General features: G+C 42.3%; 1 protein-coding gene across 3 annotated transcripts; it reads left to right on the top strand.

Moving 5' to 3' along the window:
- The first annotated feature begins 397 nt into the window (after positions 1 to 397).
- On the top strand, positions 398 to 22,676 carry SQOR (sulfide quinone oxidoreductase). 3 transcript variants are annotated; one of them, XM_030578450.1, is made up of 10 exons: positions 398 to 704; positions 8,529 to 8,779; positions 9,554 to 9,724; positions 10,299 to 10,352; positions 12,492 to 12,686; positions 16,852 to 17,061; positions 17,590 to 17,773; positions 18,845 to 18,912; positions 21,292 to 21,470; positions 22,448 to 22,676. In XM_030578450.1, exons 2-10 carry the CDS (start codon positions 8,546 to 8,548, stop codon positions 22,503 to 22,505), a joined length of 1,353 nt encoding a protein of 450 aa, XP_030434310.1. In that variant the 5' UTR covers positions 398 to 704; positions 8,529 to 8,545; the 3' UTR covers positions 22,506 to 22,676. The 3 variants fall into 3 exon arrangements, with proteins under 3 accessions (XP_030434310.1, XP_030434309.1, XP_030434312.1); XM_030578449.1 differs by having other exon boundaries at positions 401 to 760; XM_030578452.1 differs by lacking the exon at positions 398 to 704 and adding an exon at positions 709 to 771.
- Positions 22,677 to 23,144: the final 468 nt, after the last annotated feature.

Here is a 23,144-nt window from a genome sequence, read left to right as displayed (position 1 = left end):
TCCTGGATGGTTAAACCATACACCAGCTGGGAATAACCTCGCCAATGCTGGGACGAGTTTTACCTTAGGTGGACGCTGAAGCCTGTCAAAGCTGTGTGGTTGTAAGGGTAAGAGGAAGCTATGAAAACAGGGGCGGGGGAGAGAATAACTCTTATCTGCTCCTGAAAGCAACCCCCCCGCCTTCAGTGATGGTCAGTTGTATTTTACTTAATAGCACGTGCAGGAGGCTGCGTGCAGCGGTACGGGGGAGCAGGTTGTTCAAAGCCCCTGGCAGTTGCTCGCGCTGCAGCTCTGCGCCGCCACCCTGCATTACGCGCCTTGCCTCCAGCTGTCGCACCTGACCCCGCGGACCCTAAAGCACTTGACAACCGCTCCGCACGCCGGGGGTGCAGCCCCGCACCGCACCGGGAGAGCTGCTGCAGCTGGCCCCCCCGCACGGGCTCCTCCCGGCTTTGGGGCCGCTTACACGCTCCCTGCCAAGGGCCCGTGAGCTGAGCAAGATCGACGCGCTGGCTCGGGGCCTGGGCCTGCTGGACTCCGGTCCCCGCCACCCCATGCAGCGCCGGAGCGTTGGCAGGCAGCGCTGCCGCCCGGCTTTGAAATGCCTCCGCGCACCCGGGAGATCCGGGCCCGCCCCTCCCAGCTGATCGCGCCTGTTGCGCAAGAATAAAAGGCGAGCGCTGTCCACCGCGGTGGCGAACCAAGTAGGAGTTTATCGGCGGCGTGTGGTTGGGGCGCGTATCCAGGGCGCCAGAGGCAGGCGAGTCCCGGGTGCGCAGGGGGGCAGTGCCGCTCGGCCAGGGGCTGATGGGCGCCTGTGTCCGGCGCTGGCCGCGCTGCAGGACGTGGTCCCGAGCGAGCGCCCATAACGCTCCCGGAGCTGTCGGGGCGGGAGGCGGTGGCTGCAGGGGTGTGTGCTGGGCCGGCGGGAGCTGCCTGCCCCGCTCTGCCGGCCGAGCCCGCTAACGCTGCCCGGGAGACGCCTGCAGCCGGGGGAAGGGCTCGCTCGCTGGCAGCTGCCCAGGGAGAAAACTGGAGCTGCCTCCCCCGGGCGCCGGGCTCTTTCCCGCTCGGGCCCCTCGCCCAGCCCTGCAGCCGTTGAACTCGCCGCCTGACTTCAGAGGGAGAAAGTGGCTGCGCCACCCCGGCTGCCTCTGCCCGGAGGCGCTGCGAGGCGTGCGGCGCACGCCCCTCACCTCCCCGCGGGGAGCAGCCGGCTCGCCCGGGGGAGGCCTGGCTCCGCACAGGTCCCGCGTGCAGAGCGCCGTGTGCCCCTCGGGCAGTGCCTCGCCCAGCAGTGCGTGACTCCCAGCCTGGGGCATTAGAACTAGTCTGAGTCAGAGGCGGTGTTGGCCGGAATTGTGTCTCCTTTCCCCAGCCTCTGGGAGGGGTAATTTATTGTGAAAGAACTGTCAGCCCTGGGCTGCAGGGACCGGGGTTGGCAGTTTTCGTAGGATCTGTTCCTGGAGGTTTCATCACATGGCACACCATTTAAAGATTTATCTTTCATTCCTGGAGACTTGGCAACCCTAACAGAGACCTTGGTGTGTTGGCTGATTGGGAGGTTGTGGATGTGAGATTTACACACTTTGAATGTGTAGTATTCCTATTCAGGCCCACAGCTTGTGAATTAAAAAAAAAAAAAGTCAGTTATCAGGACAGGAAGAGTAACTCTGTTGTTCATCTTTAACCTTCCGGTGCTGGCTCTTTCAGCCTACCAGCCATAAATGTTCGTGGTGACGTGTGTGACTAGAGTTAAGTACCCCAGCTATAGGATGAACTCACACATAGAGGCAGGTTTTAGTATGCACAAGATTAATGAATGTTGATAATAGGAGTGTGTCATGTACAATTTGGTAATCGCAGCTGAGTGTGCAGTGTAGAATCTGCATTCTGTCCGAACAGTGTTAATCAGGGGCCAGCACTCTTTTTTCTAGCAGGCTCTTCATTGTGCAGCAGATCTTCTCATTTTGTTTCTGAATCAAGCTAGTGCTTCTGTTTTTTTTAAACTGACCTTTGGTTGCCCCCTATAAAGTAGTAATTCTTCTGGTGTATAGTCATCTCTGGATTTCACAGCTTGCTTAAGAAGTTTTTATTCTGTGATGGTGTTTGTTTGCTGTTGTGACAGACAGTGCCTATGCAGTCTGATGTGAAAATTATCCACTCTATAAATGTGGTGATTTTTCGCATTTTGTATTCTGTATGTTAGGTTTGTTGCTGTAAAATATTCCTCGGTCCTGAGATCAGGCTGCTAGCAGGGTTTTCCAACAACTGGTCCATGGCCTGGTGTCAGTCCCCGAGATTGCCTTGACAGTTTTCATTTCTTGGCCTTTTTGATACCAGGGACTGCTTTGCTGCCTTCCTACAGGACCTACCTCTGTTTACATGAAACTGAATTAATACCAAACTTGTTGTTTAGAGTTGTTCACTCTTTGGTGGATTAGCTAGTGCATATGGGGTGGTGGTGGAGTACTAAATACAGTATTCAGAATACTTACTAAATTGGCTGCATATGTCTGCAAGGGGCAGCCATAATGTTTAGCATAAGCTGATAGTGATATGCAAGTGTGAATGTCCCTTGATTCACTGTTAAGATAGCATTTGTGCCCTCTGCCCCACTTACCTTTCATAGGCCACGCCTTTGCCTTGCAAAACAATGGAAGGAAGAACAGTTAGGGCCCAGTCCTGTAAACCTCTGCTCCTGTGAATGACATTGGTGGGAGTAGTTCTGAGACTACCATACTGTAAGGGTTATTAGAGCACTGCTTTTCTAAGCCAGGTTGTTTAAATAAACAAAGAAAAAGCCACACCCCAGTGGGGCCTTGATAATTTTAATTAGAACAATGTTGCTTAGTGAACAGAGCAGTAGACTAGGATTCAGAAGAGCTGGGTTCTGTTCCTGACTGGCCACTCAGGCCATGTCTACATCTAAAATTTTGCAGCGCTGGTTGTTACAGCTGTATTAGTACAGCTGTATAGGGCCAGCGCTGCAGAGTGGCCACACTTACAGCAACCAGCGCTGCAAGTGGTGTTAGATGTGGTCACACTGCAGCGCTGTTGGGCGGCTTCAAGGGGGGTTCCGGGAACGCGAGAGCAAACCGGGAAAGGAGACCAGCTTCGCCGCGGTTTGCTCTCGCGTTCCCGGAGCCACCCAGAAAACCGCAGGGAAGGAGACCTGCTTGCTCGGGGTTCCGGGAACGAGAGAGCAAACCGGGAAAGGAGACCAGCTTGATTACCAGAGGCTTCCTCCTTCCATGGAGGTCAAGAAAAGCGCTGGTAAGTGTCTACATTGGATTACCAGCGCTGGATCACCAGCGCTGGATCCTCTACACCCGAGACAAAACGGGAGTACGGCCAGCGCTGCAAACAGGGAGTTGCAGCGCTGGTGATGCCCTGCAGATGTGTACACCTTCAAAGTTGCAGCGCTGTAACTCCCTCACCAGCGCTGCAACTTTCTGATGTAGACAAGCCCTCAGTCTGCTGCTGGCCTGCTGTGTGACCTTGAGAAAGTCACTGCATCTTTGCCTGTTTCCCCATCTGTAAAATGGGGCTAATGATACTGACCTCCTTTGTGAAGAGCTTTGAGATCTTATGATGAAGGGCTAGGTATTTTTATTTCTCATGAATAAGTTGTTTCTACACCAATAAGCGTTTGCAGGATTGTTTAGTCTGTTTCCTCTGAAAATTGACTGCTGCAGCGCTAAGAGGCTACCTCTGTTTCTGTTGTGTTGATAGCAGACCTTGTCAGGCAGCAGGAATGGGCCTAATGTTAAGATATTTTGGGGTGGCTAGAAGTGGGATCATTTAATCAGAGCAATTTTAGGAGAGCTTGGGATGTAACCGTTTGGGAGAGATGTGGGTTGGCATACTGTAGCCTTGGGGAGGCCCATTCGGTAACAAACCCCTTTTTCTCCATGGTACTTGTGAAATCTGCAATCCTTAGAACAAAGAGCAACTTTTCTAATGACAAATAGAGTCCAGTTCTCATAATCAAGATCATCTTTTTCCCAGTAACTAAAATCATGAATATAGACCAATTGCCCCTTTCTGCTCCTCTCAAGACCTGTTCAACTATTTATACTGTCTTAGCTCACCTTAGCAGCTTTCAAACATTTTTTTATGGAATTTCAGCATATCCACTGAGCTCTACTGTCTTCTGGGGGTCAGTGCATTCCAAAAGCCTGCAGCTATTTAAGGAGTGTAGACACAAATGTCTTGTTTCCATCAGTCACATGCACGAGCTTCTTTTACACTTGTTTAATTTTGTATCATAAATTTGGCAAACAAAATACAAAACTGTCAAGGGGAAACAAATTTATTATGGTACATCAGCAGCATAATTAAGCTTTAAGGAATATTTACGGTTTTGAGGTTTCTAAAAGTCTGTAGAAAAACATTCCCAGGAGCACGTCAATGCTGTTTAAACATTTTTGTTAGTACAACTATAGTAGAGTTTACCAGAAATGAAGTTTTAGTATACAAGTCAGATTGTGACCCAGATTTTGTAATGGTTCTAAATGTGCTGTATTTGAGTAGGTGACAAAGAACATGTCAGCAAAATGAAAAACTACAGAAAATGCAGGAAAGACATTCTAAAACCTTACTAAAAACATTGTTAAAATAGATCATTATTTTTCTTAGAGTGACAGCTACTTTAAAACTGGAAGTATAAAGCAATGAGTAGTTAGTTTCTTTTACTAGGCAGTTTTGCACTATAAGGTGCAGAAATAGAATAGCTTTATCTAAAATTGAGTTTGAAATTAACTTTTTAAAATATTTTAGATACTGTGTTCTTAAAGGTGCAGGTTAAATTCTGGTGGAGTACCTAAATTGTAGCTTTCTTGATGTGTTGTGCAAAGCTATTTTAAAGTTGAATATTTTGTTTACAGTAGCTTATTTCAAATTGTTTGTAAAATACACAGGTTAAAGTACATATGACTGTTTGCTGAAGTGTAAATTTCCAGCTCAGTAGGTTTTTAAGTAGTCGGACTATTTTAGTTTCATCTGTCTCTTGTGTTGTGCCGTTCCTCTGTCTCATTGTTAGCCACTAGTTTCTGCCAGTGTTCTAATACTGGGGTTGATGTGTTCTTAGCCAGGGTCTATGTTTCTGCAGGTCCTTGTGGAATTTCTCCCACATTCATTTATTCATAAACTCAAATATTTTTAGACTCTTGATCACAAATAGCAGCAATAGATTTGCACTTGGTAATACACAGTACATACCTATGAAATCCTCTTTTATTTATGGTGTCTATAACAATATGAAAATATGTTAATATTACATTTTAATCCAGTAGGACATGTGTGACTAAAAGTAAAACACTCTTTGGGTTTTTTCTTTTTTATAGAGCTACAAAAAAAAACTGAGGAGGGGGGAGAAAGGTAGAGATTAGCTTTTCCTTCTAAACTCCATTCAGCCAAGTAGAGGATAACACTATCATTACATAGCACCTTACATAAATTGGTCTTTTCCCTGATGGAAATATATATATTGTTTACCACTTAACAAATGTATCCAGCAAGCCTACAGCTACTATTTGTGTACAAGGATCTTAAAAAACAGTCTAAATATGCTGAGTTCATGATGTTTCAGAAACAGACTGTTTAACTGGAATCCCATCAGGAAGTTTTTATATAACTTGTTTTCCCTGTAATCCTCCTTGGTGAGTTGGAGAGAATAGGAACTGCCACTCCCAGGTAAAATTCATTTATTTTTAAAGGCTGAAAAGAATTTGTCCCCCTTGCTTGGGTCATTGGTCCACCTTTTAAAATTGCTATTTGTGCCATACCCACAGGAAATAATCCTGTAAAATGACAATAGGGTTTTATTCCAGTGATTCTCTCACTCTGAGGCCTGAAAATCTTCTGCAAATCAGACTCCTAAAATATACCACCCAGTTGTAACTATGTAGTCCCTGAAATCTCCAAAACTGAGATCTACACTACTTTTACTGAAAATCTGAGAGATGATTTTGTTATCCATGGGGGAAAATCTCAATTTCCTTCAAAAAAGTAGGATATTTTCAAGGGCAAATACATCAGTGAATCTCTGTTTCAAAACTATTAGCACACGGTGTTATCTCTTGAGACTGACTGGATCAGTATTGCCAATTCCAAGCATTTAAAAGTAATGAAATATTAACCCAACACTTATTATATTTTCTTCTATTTGCTTTCTGGGTTTTGAGCCGTTGGGATTTGTATTTTCAAGCTTTTCTCTGCAACTCTGAGTGGCCAGAAACATACTCCTACTGCTCCCCAGCCCCCCTTTTTAAAAAAAAATAAATGCTGAGACTTTCATCTTATGACATGACTTCAGGAGCTTTTGCTGAGGCTATAGCGCATGTGACCAAGTATTCATGATGGCCACATTTGTTGAAAATGGTTTCCAGAGAAACTTGAAAACAGGCGCTGTTTTTATCAATCTAACAGCAGTGTACAATACAGTATGGCACACTGGCCTGCTCATAAAGGTATCACGTGTCTTGCTACCTTGGGTCATTGAACTGTTCCTCCACAATAGGCAGTTCAGAGCCCATATCCGGGAGAAGATGAGTGCATGGAGATGACAGAGCAATGGGTTACCCCAGGGCTCTGCTTTCTCCAACCCTGTTCAACCTTTACATCAATGACCTGCTAACAACAGAGTCACAAAAGTTCATTTACGCAGACAACATCTGTTGCAGTACCAAGGCCTGGATGTTTTATGAGCTTGATGCCGCCTTAAACTGGGACATGACAAAGTTTGCTGACTACTGTAAGATTTGTTCCTCCAGCCAAGTGTAATAAAAACAGTCTCCAGTTTGTTCCATCTTCAGCACGCCAGCGCAACCCGAGAACTGAATGTTTATCTGAATGATTAGAAGGTGAAGCATGAAGTAGAAGGGGTTTATCTGGGTGTGACCTTAGCTTGCACAGTGAGTTTACATGCCCACCTGAAGAAGATAGCCGCTCAAGTTAAGATGTACAGTAATCTTCTTAGCAAACTGGCAGATTCGTCATTGGGTGCTCATGCTCCAACTTTGTGGACATCAGCTCTTGCCACCTCACATTTGGCAGCAGAGTACTGTGCACATGTTTGGAGTCTATCGTCATGCAGCGAACTGGTGGATACACAGTTACATGCCATCATGCGTATCATCTCTGGCACCCTGCATATGACTCTACTCCTATGGCTTCCAGTTCTGAGCAATATTGTTCCTCCTCATATCAGATGAGAGGTTGCCACTGGCAAGTTACCGGAGAAAGTACGCACCAACTCAAGCCTGCCGCTGCACATTCACCTTTTTAAACCACTAGCTGCATGTTTGCCATCACGTCACCCATTATGGTCTCATCCACCACGCCAGTATGTTAGGGCAGAACCTCTCTAGTGAAAGGAATGGATATCTTATAATCCCCAACCAGTCCCTTGTCACCAATCCCACAGTTTGCTCACCTGGTCTTGACCTGCCCTGTCATCAGTGGTCCCTGTTGAACAGGTTCCGGACTGGGCAAGGTCTCGGTAGCCAATCAGTGGTGGCCTAGAAGAACTGCATCATGCCACTGAATATGCCATCACTTGGCTAGACGACTATGCACACGCGAAATAAATAAGGAGCTGGGGATATATTTATAAATATTGAGACTTGTGATTAAAATTGTAAGAGTTGGCAACACTGCTGTCACCAGCTTTATGGCTTAGTAGGAAACATTTTGCTATTCTAATATGCAGAGCAAAGAAAAGGTAAATTGTGGTTATAAATGATTGATCAAACTATTTAAAAGGCACTCCCCCATTTGTGTTTAGTAGATGCAAAATATCAAAGGGTGTTGCACTTCTAGAAAAAAATTCTCATAGTTGGCTTTTTTCCTATGTTAGTCATGTATGTTGATATTGGGTTAACTACAATAAAACATCAGATAAATTTTGGTAATGCTTATAACTTGCTATATCTTTAGACTGGAACACTGTCTTTTATGATTCTGATTTACATTTGTTTTAATCATTTCAGGGGTGGATGGGCACGGTATCTGGTAACATTGATCTCAATAACTTCTTGACCTAGATGCTAAAAGTGATTGTAGAGAGGGAACGGAATCTTTTTAAAATACATAATAGGTTTTAGGATCTTAAAACAGATAAGGGCCACACTGTCATTCTGCTGAATTCCCTCTGCTTTCTTCATTGCCAAGACCCAAGCTGAGAGTCTTCATTTCTCCTGCAAGAGTTGATAGCAATACATACATCCCGAAAGCAGCATAAAAATGGAAATTCCTGGTGTAATTGCTTGTGAAGCCTGAGCAGAGTCTCAGCACGTAAGGAAGAATAAAATGCTTGTATGATTTTTTTTATTCATTTGGTTATTAAAATATATATTCTGTGAGCACCTATTCCATGCTGTGGGTTGAACTTTTAATATTTAAAACAACATAGTCAATTATGGCAAACTCTAGAATCCACTATCAACCAACTATAATTCATTCCCACAGCACATGCAGCCCCTTGTTTCTTTTCATTGTCACCAGTGCCTTTCCTTATCTTGTAGATTCATACTGACTGAAGATGTCAAACATGGGAGTGGTGTCCACCTGCTTCTGTATGCGTTCTTTTGTACACATACTTAGGCTGGGAGTGCAGAAAATGGGCTACTCCCAACTGCACACTGCATCCAGGTGTGCTGCTAAGAATCACTATGAAGTGCTGGTGCTCGGCGGGGGCAGTGGTGGCATCACCATGAGTGCTCGGATGAAGCGGAAAGTGGGAGCTGAAAATGTGGCAGTTGTTGAACCACATGAGGTAAAAATCCTTTTAAACTTAAAGAATGAGGTACTAGCTTTCCTTAGTTGAGAAGCTGGTTTGTGTGTGTTCTTAGTCCTTCCCTCTGATATGCAATTTAGAATTAAAATCTATGCAGATCTCCCACCAGAAGAATACCGTGTAATGCACCATAAAAAACTGCCTTTAGCTATGGTGCATGAGGCGACATTTACAAAGTACACATCTGTCTATACAGCTGCTTTCATTAGGAACAAAATGCGACACATGCTAGGTGAAGGTACACATGATCAAAAAACATATTGTTGCTTCAGAGAGGAAGCCAGAAGCCTCACACCTAAGGTGACCAGATGGCAAGTGTGAAAAATTGGGTTGGGGGAGGAGGCCTTGGGAGATAATAGGTATCCTAAATAAGACAATGGTCTGGATAATATCAGGACATTTGGTCACCTTACTGTTTTCTTACGGCTAGGTTGTGCAGCCAATAGATTGGTGGGCAACTACTCAATCTTGCCCTGATGTTTATGAACTTCATGACCTGACTGAAGAGTATCTTCTATGATGTGAAGTATCTTCTTGGGTTCCATGGCTACATGCCTAATGCACTGCATCACAGCCAGCCCTTCTCTGCTCCAGACTCCCTCCAAAGGCAGTCAATAGCTCAATCACTATAGGGTATCATCAGAGGCACTTTGTCCTACTTTCCCTTTTCCTGGGCCTCAGTGAGCTACCTCTGCAGTCCTGTGAGCTGTGAAATGGAGGCTGATTCATGGAGCTGTGAGTTCTTTCTTTCAGAAACATTATTATCAACCCATGTGGACACTAGTTGGCGCTGGTGCAAAACAGTTGGCAACCTCTGGACGTCCGACAGCCAGCGTGATTCCTTCAGGTGTACAATGGATCAAATCTAGAGTTACAGAGTTGGATCCAGACAAGAACTGCATCCGTTTAGCAGATGAGAAAAAGGTAACGGTGATGATGGATATCCGTGAGCCTGAAGATAGTGTCAGAAAAACTTACTTCTGATTTCCCACACCAGAGGGCTCCCATAAATCCAAAATGAATTTCCCATCCTGTATGGGTGCCATGAAAATTATCTATGCTATCCAACAAGTCCTGAAAATGTACTGAAAATACTTGTTACACTGATAGTATGATGATGATTGCTTCTGTGGGTTGTGTCTTTCTTTTTTAAACAAAGACGACAAAACCCTCCAGATCAATAGATGCTTTTCTCGCCAGGTGGCAAGTACCAGCATGTTTTCAGCTGAATTGGATACTCCAAAATATGGAATAATTACCTTGCTGAACATTGGAGTAAATGTTTGTGGATGTTCAGTGTATTAATTTATTTCATAGTGATGCATTTTTAATCATTCCACATTTTAGCATTTACTACATGGCTTGGTGTGCTTTCCATAGCTTGTGGTATCTCACAGTTAGTGTTCTTTATTAGTTGTCAGATTGCCTCAAAAGGTTAATTTAAACAAAGTTCATTATGTCTAAAATGACCATCTGTTTTTTTTTCTTTATACTATAGATATCTTACAAATATTTGATAATTGCCCTTGGGCTTCAGCTGCATTATGAAAAGGTATTCGCTTTAAACTAAATACATTTTTACTGGTGTTAATTGCATAGAAATTGCACTATACACTTTTATGATCCTCTAACTTTAGTGGCTTTTCAATACAGTATATAAAGTGTGTCTACTAGTTCTCACAATAATGAATGAATATTCATGTCTTTCTGTCTGTAGAGGCTCTAAATTTTACTGGATGGTAGGGGCTCCAATTTGAGGCCATTCTCAAACCATTCAGCATAAATGACCTCTCTCTAATCACATCGCAAAGCTGTCCTCTTAATTATCCATTGTGCCTTTCCACAGAGAGGTTTTCTCCACAAATCTGATCACACACAGAAATCACTCTTGATTGGCTGGCTGAATAAACTGTAGAATCCTAAAAATGTAGAACTGCAAGGGATCTCAAGAGGTCCAGTGATTTAATATAGAAAAGAAGCTTGAATTGCAACCTAGCTTCCCTCAGCAGCACCTAGCCTTCAGACCTCTACTGGCAGAATTTCTGCCTGGAGAGGGGATTTGCAAATAGTGCAGCTGCCTGCAACCCTGCTTAGTCCGGGCCAGATGTGGAAGATTGTCAAGGCCTCTCAAGCAAGACATTGATTTGTTGCATCTTGAGGGGGAGGGGGGGCAATTTCTGTTGATTCAGGGGGTGGGGGGAAGAGCACCATAGAGCCTATTCTGGAACTTAAATCTGCCCTTCCATAGTGGATCATTAGGGAAAGTGCTAGTGTTAGGGTACAGTAGCTTCCACTGGTGCTGGTAACAAATCTGTCTCAATGACTTTCTCCCATGCCACTTTTTTTCTTAAAGTTCATTACATTGTATCAGGCAGGTGCAGCCTAAAGCCTTGAGTCCCCTAGATACTGCGGTGGGAGGCATATGTGGGATCTGCGTCTACTGTTGTCCTAAGCCTGGGTCACGCATGTGGCGTAGCTTCTGATAAAAGGGAAAATCCTCTTCTATGGAGCTCTGGTAGTTCTAGAGGCACAGTGGAAACAATTACTTGAACCATCACTTGTGAGGTGAGAAGCAGCTTGTTGCTTATCTAAAGTCAACTACCTCCTACGGAGATTAGTTCTATTGAAACCAAACTGCACAGTATTTTTGGTGACTGTCAGTGTTTGCTGTTAGCTCTTCTATAGCACAACCTGATAAAGACAAGTACGATGAATACCCAGGGAAAGCGCAGTGTAGAAAAACCAGTCACCACTTGTTTGTAGCTAGATCTCAAACTGTTTGGGTTTAAAAATAATAAAATCATGATTAAAATTAAAGCCCCCAAGACAGGTATGAGTAGGCCCCTGTCCTGCAAAGATTTGTGTGTGGGCACAATTTAGCACACTGCAAGTGGTCCCATGGAGTTGATTGCAAATCAGTGAACATGCATGTCATCTTGGCATAGGTGTCAGTGCTGCAAACCCTGATGCACATGTGTAACTTTACTCGGGAGAGCTGTCCCACAGAAATGCCCCAGTCCCTTCTCTGTAAACAGGGAATAATTCCCTTCCTTGTGAGAGTGTCATGAGGATAAATAAACTGAGATGCTGATACAGTGGTGATGAGACATTTCAGGATACAAATAGTTTACTTTATTTAAAAAAAAACAAAAACCAAGATTTTTAGTTATTCTTTAGTTCTGCTACAGATAACCATCAGATGACAAAAAATGAAATACTTAAAACAAGTCAGATTTACTTTTTCACTATTTAAGCATTATTTATTTCTCAAGTTCACTCAGTTTGGACAATTAAAACAGATCAGTCCTTTTCACTTCCAGCCAGGCTCTGACTGTGCACGAGCCCAGTGATACAGTATTTTATATAACACACACTCTGCTGGCAACGTTTATGATTACAACTGTTACGCTTTTTAAAAAAAAAATCATGGAAATGTTAATACTGAGCTTTTTGCTTTGTACAGCTTATTTTCACAAAACACTATTTTTGGGGATTCACCCCCTGACAGGGCCCCTTTTTTAAAAACTAAGCAGTCTGTGGGTGCAGTGGAAAATAGCTCTACCTTCAGCTAAAACGTTGGTTTCCCAAATGATCTGTTATAGATTACAAAATATCTGAAGATAAGGGAAGATTTTACATCAATTTGTTCCAGCTCTGTTTTTAATAAAAGCCTTGTCTTGTTTTGTTGTAGATTAAAGGTTTGCCTGAGGGTTTTAATTATCCTAAAATAGGTTCCAATTATTCAGTCCACACGGTAGAGAAAACATGGAAGGCTTTGCAAGACTTCAAGGAAGGAAATGCCATCTTCACTTTTCCAAACACTCCGGTGAAATGTGGAGGGGCTCCTCAGAAAATCATGTACTTGTCAGAGGCCTACTTGAGTAAGGTACATATTTCATCACATTCCCCACTAGTGCCTGTTACCACTGCTAGAGATCAGACTTATTTTATGGGGATCATGTTGTAATTATGACAAAAATAAACCCTGAGGTGAGAAAGATGTTGTGACTTAAATCTTCATAATTGGTTTACAGGAACTTTTCTGAGCTTCTGTCAATATGAAACAGACCATTATGGCTTAGTGCAGCTGAGGAACAAAAGATGCTCTAAGCTACCATTGCGGCTCCATGTTTCTCTGCCTAGCAGGGAACCAGTTCAGTCCCCAACATAACTTAGAGCAGTGTCAGGATTGCCCTAAACTGCACTGGCTAGTATGGGCTCCAGTTTGGTGCCTTCTAACTGCCTGGGATAGAGTGAAGAAACACTGTCACCATGCCCCGTTCCACTCCACCAGGTTGGTGGAGGGGTGGTATACAGTTGGCCAGCTCTAAACTAACTGACTTTTCCATGCTGTGGGAATGCTCAGATGGCTAGTAAAGTAAGCTTTGTGGCACCAAAGGGGCTATTGCAGGACCAGGATCTTGTCTGTCATGTTTAAAATCTTTGGTATATCAATACATGGTTTTAATTCCTGTTCTATGTAACACTTTCCATGCTAAGGGATTCCAAGAGCAGTGTGTGTACTACACACACACCCCCACTGACAGGAGCCACTTAAATGCACTAGCTATTAAAAATACACACCACACAGCTTAGGAAGTGATGCAGAGAATATGCTTGTACCCAACTGAAAGTATAAGGGGAGTCTTATGTAAACAGAATGTTACACCCAGATAGGTGTTTGGCCAAGACATTAAGGCTAACAATGCCAGGGGACCTTTAATAGGCAAGTATTTTAAATCCTCCATTTTGCATGTCGTCCAAAATGCTGTGCTCCCTTTTTCTGTGCTAGGGCACTTGTGTAGTACTCAGTCAAATAATAGTGATACCCAATAAATGACTGCTACCCCACTTCATGTGGCTCCAATGTCCTCCTGGGAGGTCTCACCCAAAGAGCTGACCTTACTTTCCCATAGTTGGGACCCTCCTTCCAGATAGTGTTAGGGTATCTTCTCGCACTGAGGTTACCTCTCTGCGGAAGGGAACTCCAGTCACTAAAAAAAGGCAGGTGTTAGTAATGGAAGATTCAATCATTAGAAACATAGCTGGATTTATGATGACCGGGAGAACCATAATGTGACTTGCCTGCCTGGCATGAAGGTTGCGGACTGAGGACAATCAATGGGACACAATCATTCCGGGGTACAAAATATATTGGAAGGACAGAACAGGTCGTGTGGAGGGGGAAGAGTGGCACTGTATGTGAAAGAAAATGTAGAATCAAATGAACATGTGGATTCACTTAAGATTTTTACTTCAGTAGAATCTCTATGGATAGTAATTTCATGCTCTAATAAGAATATAACTTTAGGGATTTTTATTGCCCACATGATCAGGTCAGTGATAGTGACAATGAAATGCTATCAATGTTAAGAACTCAATAATAGTGGGGGATTTCCGTTATCCCAGTATTGACTGGGAACGTGTCACTTGAGGACAAAATGCAGAGACAAAATCTCTCGATACTTGAAATAACTGCTTCTTGGAGCAGCTGGTACAGGAACCCACAAGGAGAGAGGCAACTCTCGATTCACTCCTGAGTGGAGTGCAGGAGCTGGTCCAAGAGGTAACTATAACAGGACTGCTTGGAAATAGTGACCATAATATAATATTTAACATTCCTGTGGGGGGAAGAAAATCTCAACAGCCCAGCACTGGCATTTAATTTCAGAAAGGGGAACTATGCAAAGATGAGGGGGTTAGTTAAACAGATATTAAAAGGTACAGTGACTAAAGTGAAAAGCGTCCAGGGATTTCAAAGACACCATAATAGAGGCCCAACGTAAATGTATACCCCAAATTAAAAAACACAGTAAAAGAACCAAAAAAGAGCTACCGTGGCTTAACAATCATGTGAAAGAAGCAGTGAGAGTTTAAAAAGGCATCTTTTAAAAAGTGGAAGTAAAATCCTAGTGAGGTAAATAGAAAGGAGCACCACCACCACCACCAAATTAAGTGTAAAAATTTAATAAGAAAAGCCAAAGAGGAGTTTGAAGAACAGCTAGCCAAAAACTCAAAAGATAACAATGTTTAAGTACATCAGAAGCAGGAAGCCTGCTAAACAAACAACCAGTGGGGCCCCTGGACAATCAAGATACAAGAGAAGCACTTAAAGACAATAAAGTCATTGCGGAGAAACTAAATGGATTCTTTGGTTCAGTCTTCATGGCTGAGGATATTAGGGAGATTCCCAAACCTGAACCGGCTTTTGTAGGTGACAAATCGGAGGAATTTTCAGACTGAGGTGTCACAAGGAGATTTTGGAATTAAGTGATGACTTAACAGTAACAAGTCACTGGGACCAGATGGCATTCATCCAAGAGTTCTGAAAGAACTCAAATGTGAAATTGCAGAACCATTAACTATGGTTTGTAACCTGTCCTTTAAATTGGCTTCTGTACCCAATGACTGGATGATAGCTAATGTAATGCCAAGATTTAAAAAGGGCTCTAGTGATCCTGGCAATTACAGACTGGTAAGTCTAACGTCAGTACTGGGCAAATTAGTTGAAACAGTCGTAAAGAATAAAATTATCAGACATGCAAAAGAACATAAATTGTTGAGCATAAGCCAACATGATTTCTATAAAGGGAAATCATGTCTTGCTAATCTATTAGAGTTCTTTGAAGGGGTCAACAAACATGTGGACAAGGGGATCCAGTGAACATAAGCTTTCTGGAAATCTTTGAAGAGGTCCCACACCAAAAGCACTTATGTAAATTAAGTTGTCATGGGATAACAGGGAAGGTCCTTTCATGGATCGAGAACTGGTTAAGACAGGGAACAAAGGGTAGGAATAAATAGTACACTTTCAGAATGGAGAGGGGTAACTAGAGATGTTCCCCAAGAGTCAGTCCTAGGACCAATCCTATTCAACTTATTCATAAATGATCTGGAGAAAGGGTTAAACAGTGAGTTGGCAAAGTTTGCAGATGATACTAAATTGCTCAAGATAGCTAAGACCAAAGCAGACTGTGAAGAACTTCAAAAAAAAATCTCTCAAAACTAAGTGATTGGGCAACAAAATGGCAAAAGAAATTTCATGTGGATAAATATAAAGTAATGTACATGAGGGGGAAAATATAACCCCAACTATGCATACAATATGATGGGGCATTAATTTAACTACAATGAATGAGGAAAAAATCTTAGTCATTGTGGATAGTTCTCTGAAGATGTCCATGCAGTGGCAGTCAAAAAAGCAAACAGGATGATGGGAATCTTTAAAAGCGGGATAGCGAATAAGACAGAGTATATGGTCTCCTCATCTCAAAAAACATATACTGGCATTAGAAAAGGTTGAGAGAAGGGCAACTAAAATGATTACGGGTTTGGAATGGGTCCTATATGAGGACAGATTAGAGGCGAGGACTTTTCCGCTTGGAAAAGAGGACACTAAGGGGGGGGGATATGAGAAGTATATAACGTCATGAGTGATGTGGAGAAAGTGAATAAGGAAAAGGTATTTACTTGTTCCCATAATACAAAAACTAGGGGCCACCAAATGAAATTAATGGGCAGCAGGTTTAAAACAAATAAAGTTCTTCACACAGCGCACAGTCAACTTGTGAAACTCCTTGCCTGAGGAGGTTGTGAAGGCTAGGACTATAACCATGTTTAAAAGAGAACTAGATAAATTCATGAAGGCTAAGTCCGTTAATGGTTATTGGCCAGGATGGGTAAGGAATGGTGTCCCTCGCTTCTGTTTGTCAGAGAGTGGAGAAGGATGGCAGGAGAGAGATCACTAGATCATTACCTGTTAGGTTCATTCCCTCTGGGGCACCTGGTGTTGGGCTACTGTTGGCAGACAGGATACTGGACTAGATGGACTTTGGTCTGACCCAGTACAGCTGTTATGTTCTGATCAGATAGCTGAGCGGATCAAATCTTGAGATGGTGTGGCTCCAATACCCACATTTTAATTGTTTGCATACTAATATATGAAAATTCAAAACAGCTGCTAGCTACACATTTACAATAGTGTAGTGTTGCTATCCCGTTCTACTGCTTTTGTACTTTGGTCATTGTTAAATTAATTTCTTTCTATCCAGACAGGAAAACGATCCAAAGCCAGCATCATCTTCAATACTTCACTTGGATCAATTTTTACTGTTCAGAAGTATGCTAACAGATTGCTGGAGATAATAAAGAGTAGGAATATTGCTGTTAACTACAAACACAATCTCATCGAGGTTCGAGCAGACAAACAAGAAGCTGTATTTGAGAATTTGGACACACCTGGAGTGACTGAGGTTTATCAGGTCAGTAAGGTAGAAGCTTTCAGGCCTTTAGTTTGGCCTTCTGTTTTTGCCATCACTATTTACTATCAACTGAAATACTAAATACTGAGATTTCCCCTCCACCTCCCGGCATGTAGAAAACTGAGTAACGTCAAACATGGAAACAAAAACGGGCTATCCCAGCTAAAAGGGTAATATTGTCCTTTTCCCTCAAAACTCTTGAGCAGGATCTGCACTCTCAGTGGATGTAGCTGAGTGGTCAAAAGAAGCTCCGCTCTGACTAAAATTGTTTGAATAGCACAGCTGGAGTGGATCAGTAACTGGCTAGTGATCTTAAAGCATGTAGCAAGGACACACTCAAAATACTAAGAAGCTGAACCTTACATTTGACTGTAACAAGGCAAAAGAGCCCTTTCTCCCCCACTCTTTAATCTTGTCCCCTCATCCCAATGCAGTTCTGACCTGCTACAATAAGGGTATCAATTTTAATTGTGTTCATTGAATTCCATTTATCTAGCTGTTTGTTTCTTTCTTTCTTTCTCTGCCCAGTATGAAATGCTTCATGTCACACCACCTATGGGACCACCTGATGTACTCATGAACAGTCCTGTTTCAGATGCAGCTGGCTGGTTAGACGTAGATAAGGAAACTCTGCAACACAAGAAATACCCCAATGTGTTTGGTATTGGAGACTGCACCAACCTTCCAACATCGAAAACTGCTGCAGCTATAGGTATAGTTCAGTGTCTTGTTTTTTTTAATGGTTTACATTTTTTTTTGTTTTAAATTACACTTGCATATTCCAGCTGGACCATCTTTCAGAAAACAGACTTAACCCTTGTGGTAAGAGAGAAACTTCTGACAAAGTACAGTTGGCTTGTAGTGATTAAAAAGTGTTTTGTTTATTTGCAAAGTAACAATGCTGTTTCCCAAAATGTAAAATATGGACTACAGACAGCAGGTTTCAACTGTTCTTAACATGCAGTTTCAACACTCATACCCTACACCTCTGATCTGAGTGTTTGTTTTTTATTTCTCTCTGGCACAGAGATGGAGTGTGACAAGCTATGGAAAAGGAACATAACACTAATTCACTTATTCCATCCTTCAGTTATACAACTCTTTATTGTATCTCAAAGTACATGCATAGGCTATCTGAGTCTTAAGACTGTTATAGTCAAATGATCCCATGTTCTGTTCCTGCAGTCTCTGCATTTGAACTGTACAAAATGGACTTTAGGCATATGCCTATCATGGTTAAAATTTGAATTTTAAATACTCTGGACATAGAATATGGAAATACAATAACTAAATCAATTAAGGCTACTAAAATTGTAGTTATTGGTATAAGAAAAATGTGCATCTAAAATGAGTAGTGTATTGAACTAACCCATCACAGGATGTTGCCATAGCCTGTCACAGCTCCCTTTTTAACATTATACAATATTTTTATATAATCAGCCTGCTGGAACTTTAGTATGAAACTTCCAAAACATTTTGGAATTAGAACTCCCCCTCCCTTTTCCCCAAAAGTTCAGACTTTGCTAACATGCACCAGTATTTTATCTGTTGTAGAAATAACTAGGAAAAAACTATTAAACATGAAGTCCAACTAGATTATTATACTGGAGAATATACAACCTAAAAAAAGCTGAATTCCCATTCTACTAAACAAACGCAGTTGTACAATAGTTTCCATGTACTGTATTATTGTTACCATATTGTAGTATAAATACTATTTATAGCAGGAAAATGTTTCAACTGCAATGTAGCAAAAGTTGTGTAACTTTTCTCTCTTACGTAGCTGCCCAGTCTGCAGTGCTTGATAAAACAATTTCTTCAGTAATGAAGAGCCAATTGCCAACTAAAAAGGTATTTTAATGTTTCTAAGAAATTGCCTTATTAGAATTACCCTCCATCAGTTTTTTAATAATTAAAAGTAGGTAGAGTATTGCTTATATTTTAGGTGTCTGTGCTCTTAAAATACAGCAGTTTAATTGTTCTTATGCAGTTTAGCTGTTATATTTGTCCCCGTCAGCAGTAACAGGTGCTGAAGAACAGACAGGGTACCGCTCTCTTCTCCATTCAGTCACACAATTCTTCACTTCTGAATTTTTAAGTTGACTTGCTAAAGGAGAAAGGTACTGAAGTAAAAACTTAGTGTAACTTCAAAACCTTGTCCGTTACTCTGAAACCAATATTATGTTAAGCCTTTCTGGGAAAAGGATACTTAAGATTATGGAGAATCCAAGAAAACTGAAAATAATTAAGGGGACTTAGTTTTAGTATCAAATAACTAGTATTCATACAAGAGTCACATAATTTGGGGGGTGTATGGGGGTGGTCTTGTTTTTAAGGCTAACAAGCTGCATAGTAGAGGGGTAAGAAAGACCCTTTAAAAAGAAACTGACAATAATATGTGTTAAGCTTAAATTTCTCCCCTGTGCACAAAGCCTAGTCTAGCCACCTATGATACAGTTGCTTTACTGACTCACTAAGTAGGAAGAATGAACAAAAGAGCTGTCTGAACTGACCAATAATTCTATTAGTCTTAAACTGCTTATCAGTGTAGTATATGTATGATTGCCTACAAGCACTGCATTAAGCTACAGACTTATAGCTTATAGACTACACAACTGTTATCTGTTTGCTCTATTATCCGCTCCCTGTGGGAGAAGTGTGAGCAATGGAATGCCTTGTTTTGGTAGGATTTAAATTATTTTTGATAAAATATACAAGTTGTTATATGTTAGGCAAAGTCAAAGACATGCCTGTTGCATTTGGGAGGTTTGTCAGTCTTTATTAGTGGCTAGCTGCAGCAGCTTCAAAGAAAGGTGTAAGATGCCTGCTGTAGGCAGCTGTTAAGCTACTTCTTCCTTCCCCCTCCCACATTAGGTCTCATCCAGGTGTCTAATAGTCATTTATTCTGCTTATTAGAGTAGTGCCTGAAGGCAAACCAAAGAAGGGGGTCCATGTGCTGGATACTGTACAAACACAGAAAAGACAATCTCTGCCCCTGACAAGTTTAGTCATGTTTCTCAAATGTGGCCACCAAGGGCTTTTCTTGCGGCCACAGCCTCCTGGGGTGTGTGGGTTTTTCTGGTTTTTTTTTTTGGGGGGGGGGGGCGGGGGGGGGGACGGCAACAGCAGCAGCCTCTTCCTCTCCCTGTTGCTTCTGTATGCACCACCTTGGTGTTTGGTTGCTGGGGTTGCCAGCAGGGGGTTGGGCTCTGTCCCCCCTCTGGATACAGCTGGGGCACACCACTGGAGGAGCAGACAGCTGATGAGTTTCCCTACCTTCCCAAGATGGTGGGGCTCAGGCTTTGGGCTTCAGCCCCAGGCACCAGTTCTCCAGATGTGCAGCGTGGGCCTCTGTCCCCCAGCCATGTGGCTTCAGTCTCCATCCCTCCCCCCTCTCCAAGTCTTAATTTGTCACCAGACTTGCTGGGGCTCAGTAAGTCTGCTGTGAAAAGTGATACTTGTCTATTTTAAAAAGTGAAACACACACTTACTAGGTAGAACATTTACATGTGCATAAACTGTTTTTCCTAAAGCTAATTAGGAATTTTAGGAAAACAGTGTGAAAGCAGCCACTAGCAAGAGTTGGTGGCCAGACTGAGGCCAGCAAATAATTTTGTCTCTAGAACCCAAAATAGAGATTGGCTTGTGTCTTCTTTTCAATCTAAGACCTGAGATTTAATATCTCTTCCGAGATTTGTTAGCACTCACCATATCTCTCTAGATACTCTTGTTATCCCCATATAAATGTCCCATCTCTTTTTTGAATCATGCTAAAATCTGGATCTCAATGAGTTCAACAGTCTGTCTACCTATCAGACTAGAAAAGTATATCCTCCTTCATGCATTTTGAATTTGCCACAATTACATTTTGTCCTCCTGTGTGAGGGAGAATAGAAGCTCAAGTTTGTAGTGAGGGAGGGAAAAGTAGTTAACAGCATGTTTGTGGTTGTGAGGATATTTATTGACTACATATTTTTTGGCAGTGCCAAAAAGATTGAATGGTTCCTGCTCTAGATAAGAGTTGAGGCCTGTTGGTACAGAATTATAGAGAAACTTGAATTGCTGCATTTATGATTTTGAAAACTAGAGTTTCTAGTGCACTCATGCTGGAATCTTTCACAAGCTCAACGTTCATTTTGAAGTGGTTTTTGGATAAACCCTATTCAGGTAGAGCTTGCTTGTAGCACTTTGTGCAAAATATACATGATAATGAAAGATCTTTCATTGTAGTACGATGGATACACTTCCTGTCCCATTGTAACAAGCTACAATAGAGTGATTCTAGCAGAATTTGACTACAATTCTCAGCCTCTGGAAACATTTCCCATTGACCAGAGTAAGGAGAGACTACTCATGTACTACATGAAAGCTGATCTAATGCCTTTTCTTTACTGGAATGGATTACTAAAGTAAGTACTCCCAACATATACAAACTAACTTTGGCTCCTGAGGTGATCCATTCAAAATGTACACAATACCCATGCAGGAGGTTGTACTGTGATTTAAAATGAGCAGATTATGCTCATCAGAATGCTTCATTTCCTGTCACCACCATCTAACGCAGGGGTTGCCAACCTGTGGCTCCAGAGCCACATGGGGCTCTTCAGAAGTTAATATGGGACTCCTTTGTAAAGGCACTGATTCTGGGGCTGGAGCTACAGGCACCAACTTTCCAATGTGCTGGGGGAGGGGTGTATGTGCTCACTGCTCAACCACTGGCCCTGCCACAGGCCCTGCCCCCACTCCACCCCTTCTGAGCCTACAGCGCCCTTACTCCCCCCCCCAAGCCTCCTGTACACCACAGAACAGCTGATCAAGAGGGAGGGGGAGGTGCTGACCAGTGGGGCTGCTGGTGGGTGGGAGGTGCTGATGGGGGCGGGGAGGGGAGGAGAGAAGGCCCTGACATTACTGTGGCTCTTCGGCAATGTACACTGGTGAATTCAGGCTCCTTCTCAGGCTCAGGTTGGCCACACCAATCTAACATATCTGAACTACTTTGGCAGACGCATCCAGCAAAACTAAATATTCTGACTTCAATATCATTAAAAGACCAAGACTGTTTCTGATCATTCTAGGCATTTTATGCAGTCACAAGGATTTTTTTCTCCAAATCAATGCTGGTGATAACATTACCAGTACTGAAACCCCATTATGCTCTTAAAACTCTCCAAAATTTCCTGGTCATCTATTTGCAATCTACTAGTAAACCCATGAAACTATATCTGAAAAGACTCCTGTTCCCTGAAAGAGAACCTGAAGCATTGTATTTGTAAGGGGTGTGGTGGTAGCTAGGAGCAACAGTAAAATTTACTCAGTTACAATGAAAAAGGTGGCTTAATTTATGTAGTATACAGTTGCTAAAACTTTTTTTTTTTCCACCCTGTAGGGGCTACTGGGGAGGTCCTGCTCCTATAAGAAAGCTGCTGCATCTTGGTTTGAAGTAATGATCCAATCAACTTAGATTTTGCTTACTGGACAGAACTAAAGGAACAATTTTTAGAACACTTGTTCTCTCAAAAATAATAGGCGCTCATACTTCTGTGGATATTGTACTTGATGTATCAAAAGCCAGATTTCCTCTTCTGGTGAGAATTAAACCTTGAATTCAAAAGTAATGTAAGATGTCCTGTTACTAAAATGTCATTGTGCTTAATGGTGGAACAGTAGGGTTGAAATGATAGCAGTTGTCTTCTACTGATAGGTACCATACCAGAGTATTGTAACACAAAGGAGTGAGTCTGAACCCAACTCTAAATAACTGATTGTGTCTTTTTAATAACATCCCACCCTATATAAGTTTACTTACTAAAGCTTACTGCATCTGATTTGTTACTTTAGACACTTAGTCAGCATGGAAACAATGGGAGCTACACAACTGCAATATACCTTCCAATATTAAATCATTTAAACTTCTGTTGTAAGACATCCATTAGTCTGCATATGCAGACTAGTGATCTAAATTGTGTTTCAGTTCAAAACACTGGATCTCTCATTATCTAGCATAGCTAAAAACAGGTAATTTATTTAAAGTGGCTTAATAGAGTTATCACTCACCCATCAGCATGATCTAGTTCCTGTCATGT

Source organism: Gopherus evgoodei, chromosome 10 (genome assembly GCF_007399415.2).
Source record: "Gopherus evgoodei ecotype Sinaloan lineage chromosome 10, rGopEvg1_v1.p, whole genome shotgun sequence".
NCBI lineage: Eukaryota > Metazoa > Chordata > Testudines > Testudinidae > Gopherus > Gopherus evgoodei.
This window is presented reverse-complemented; position numbering and strand designations above follow the sequence as displayed.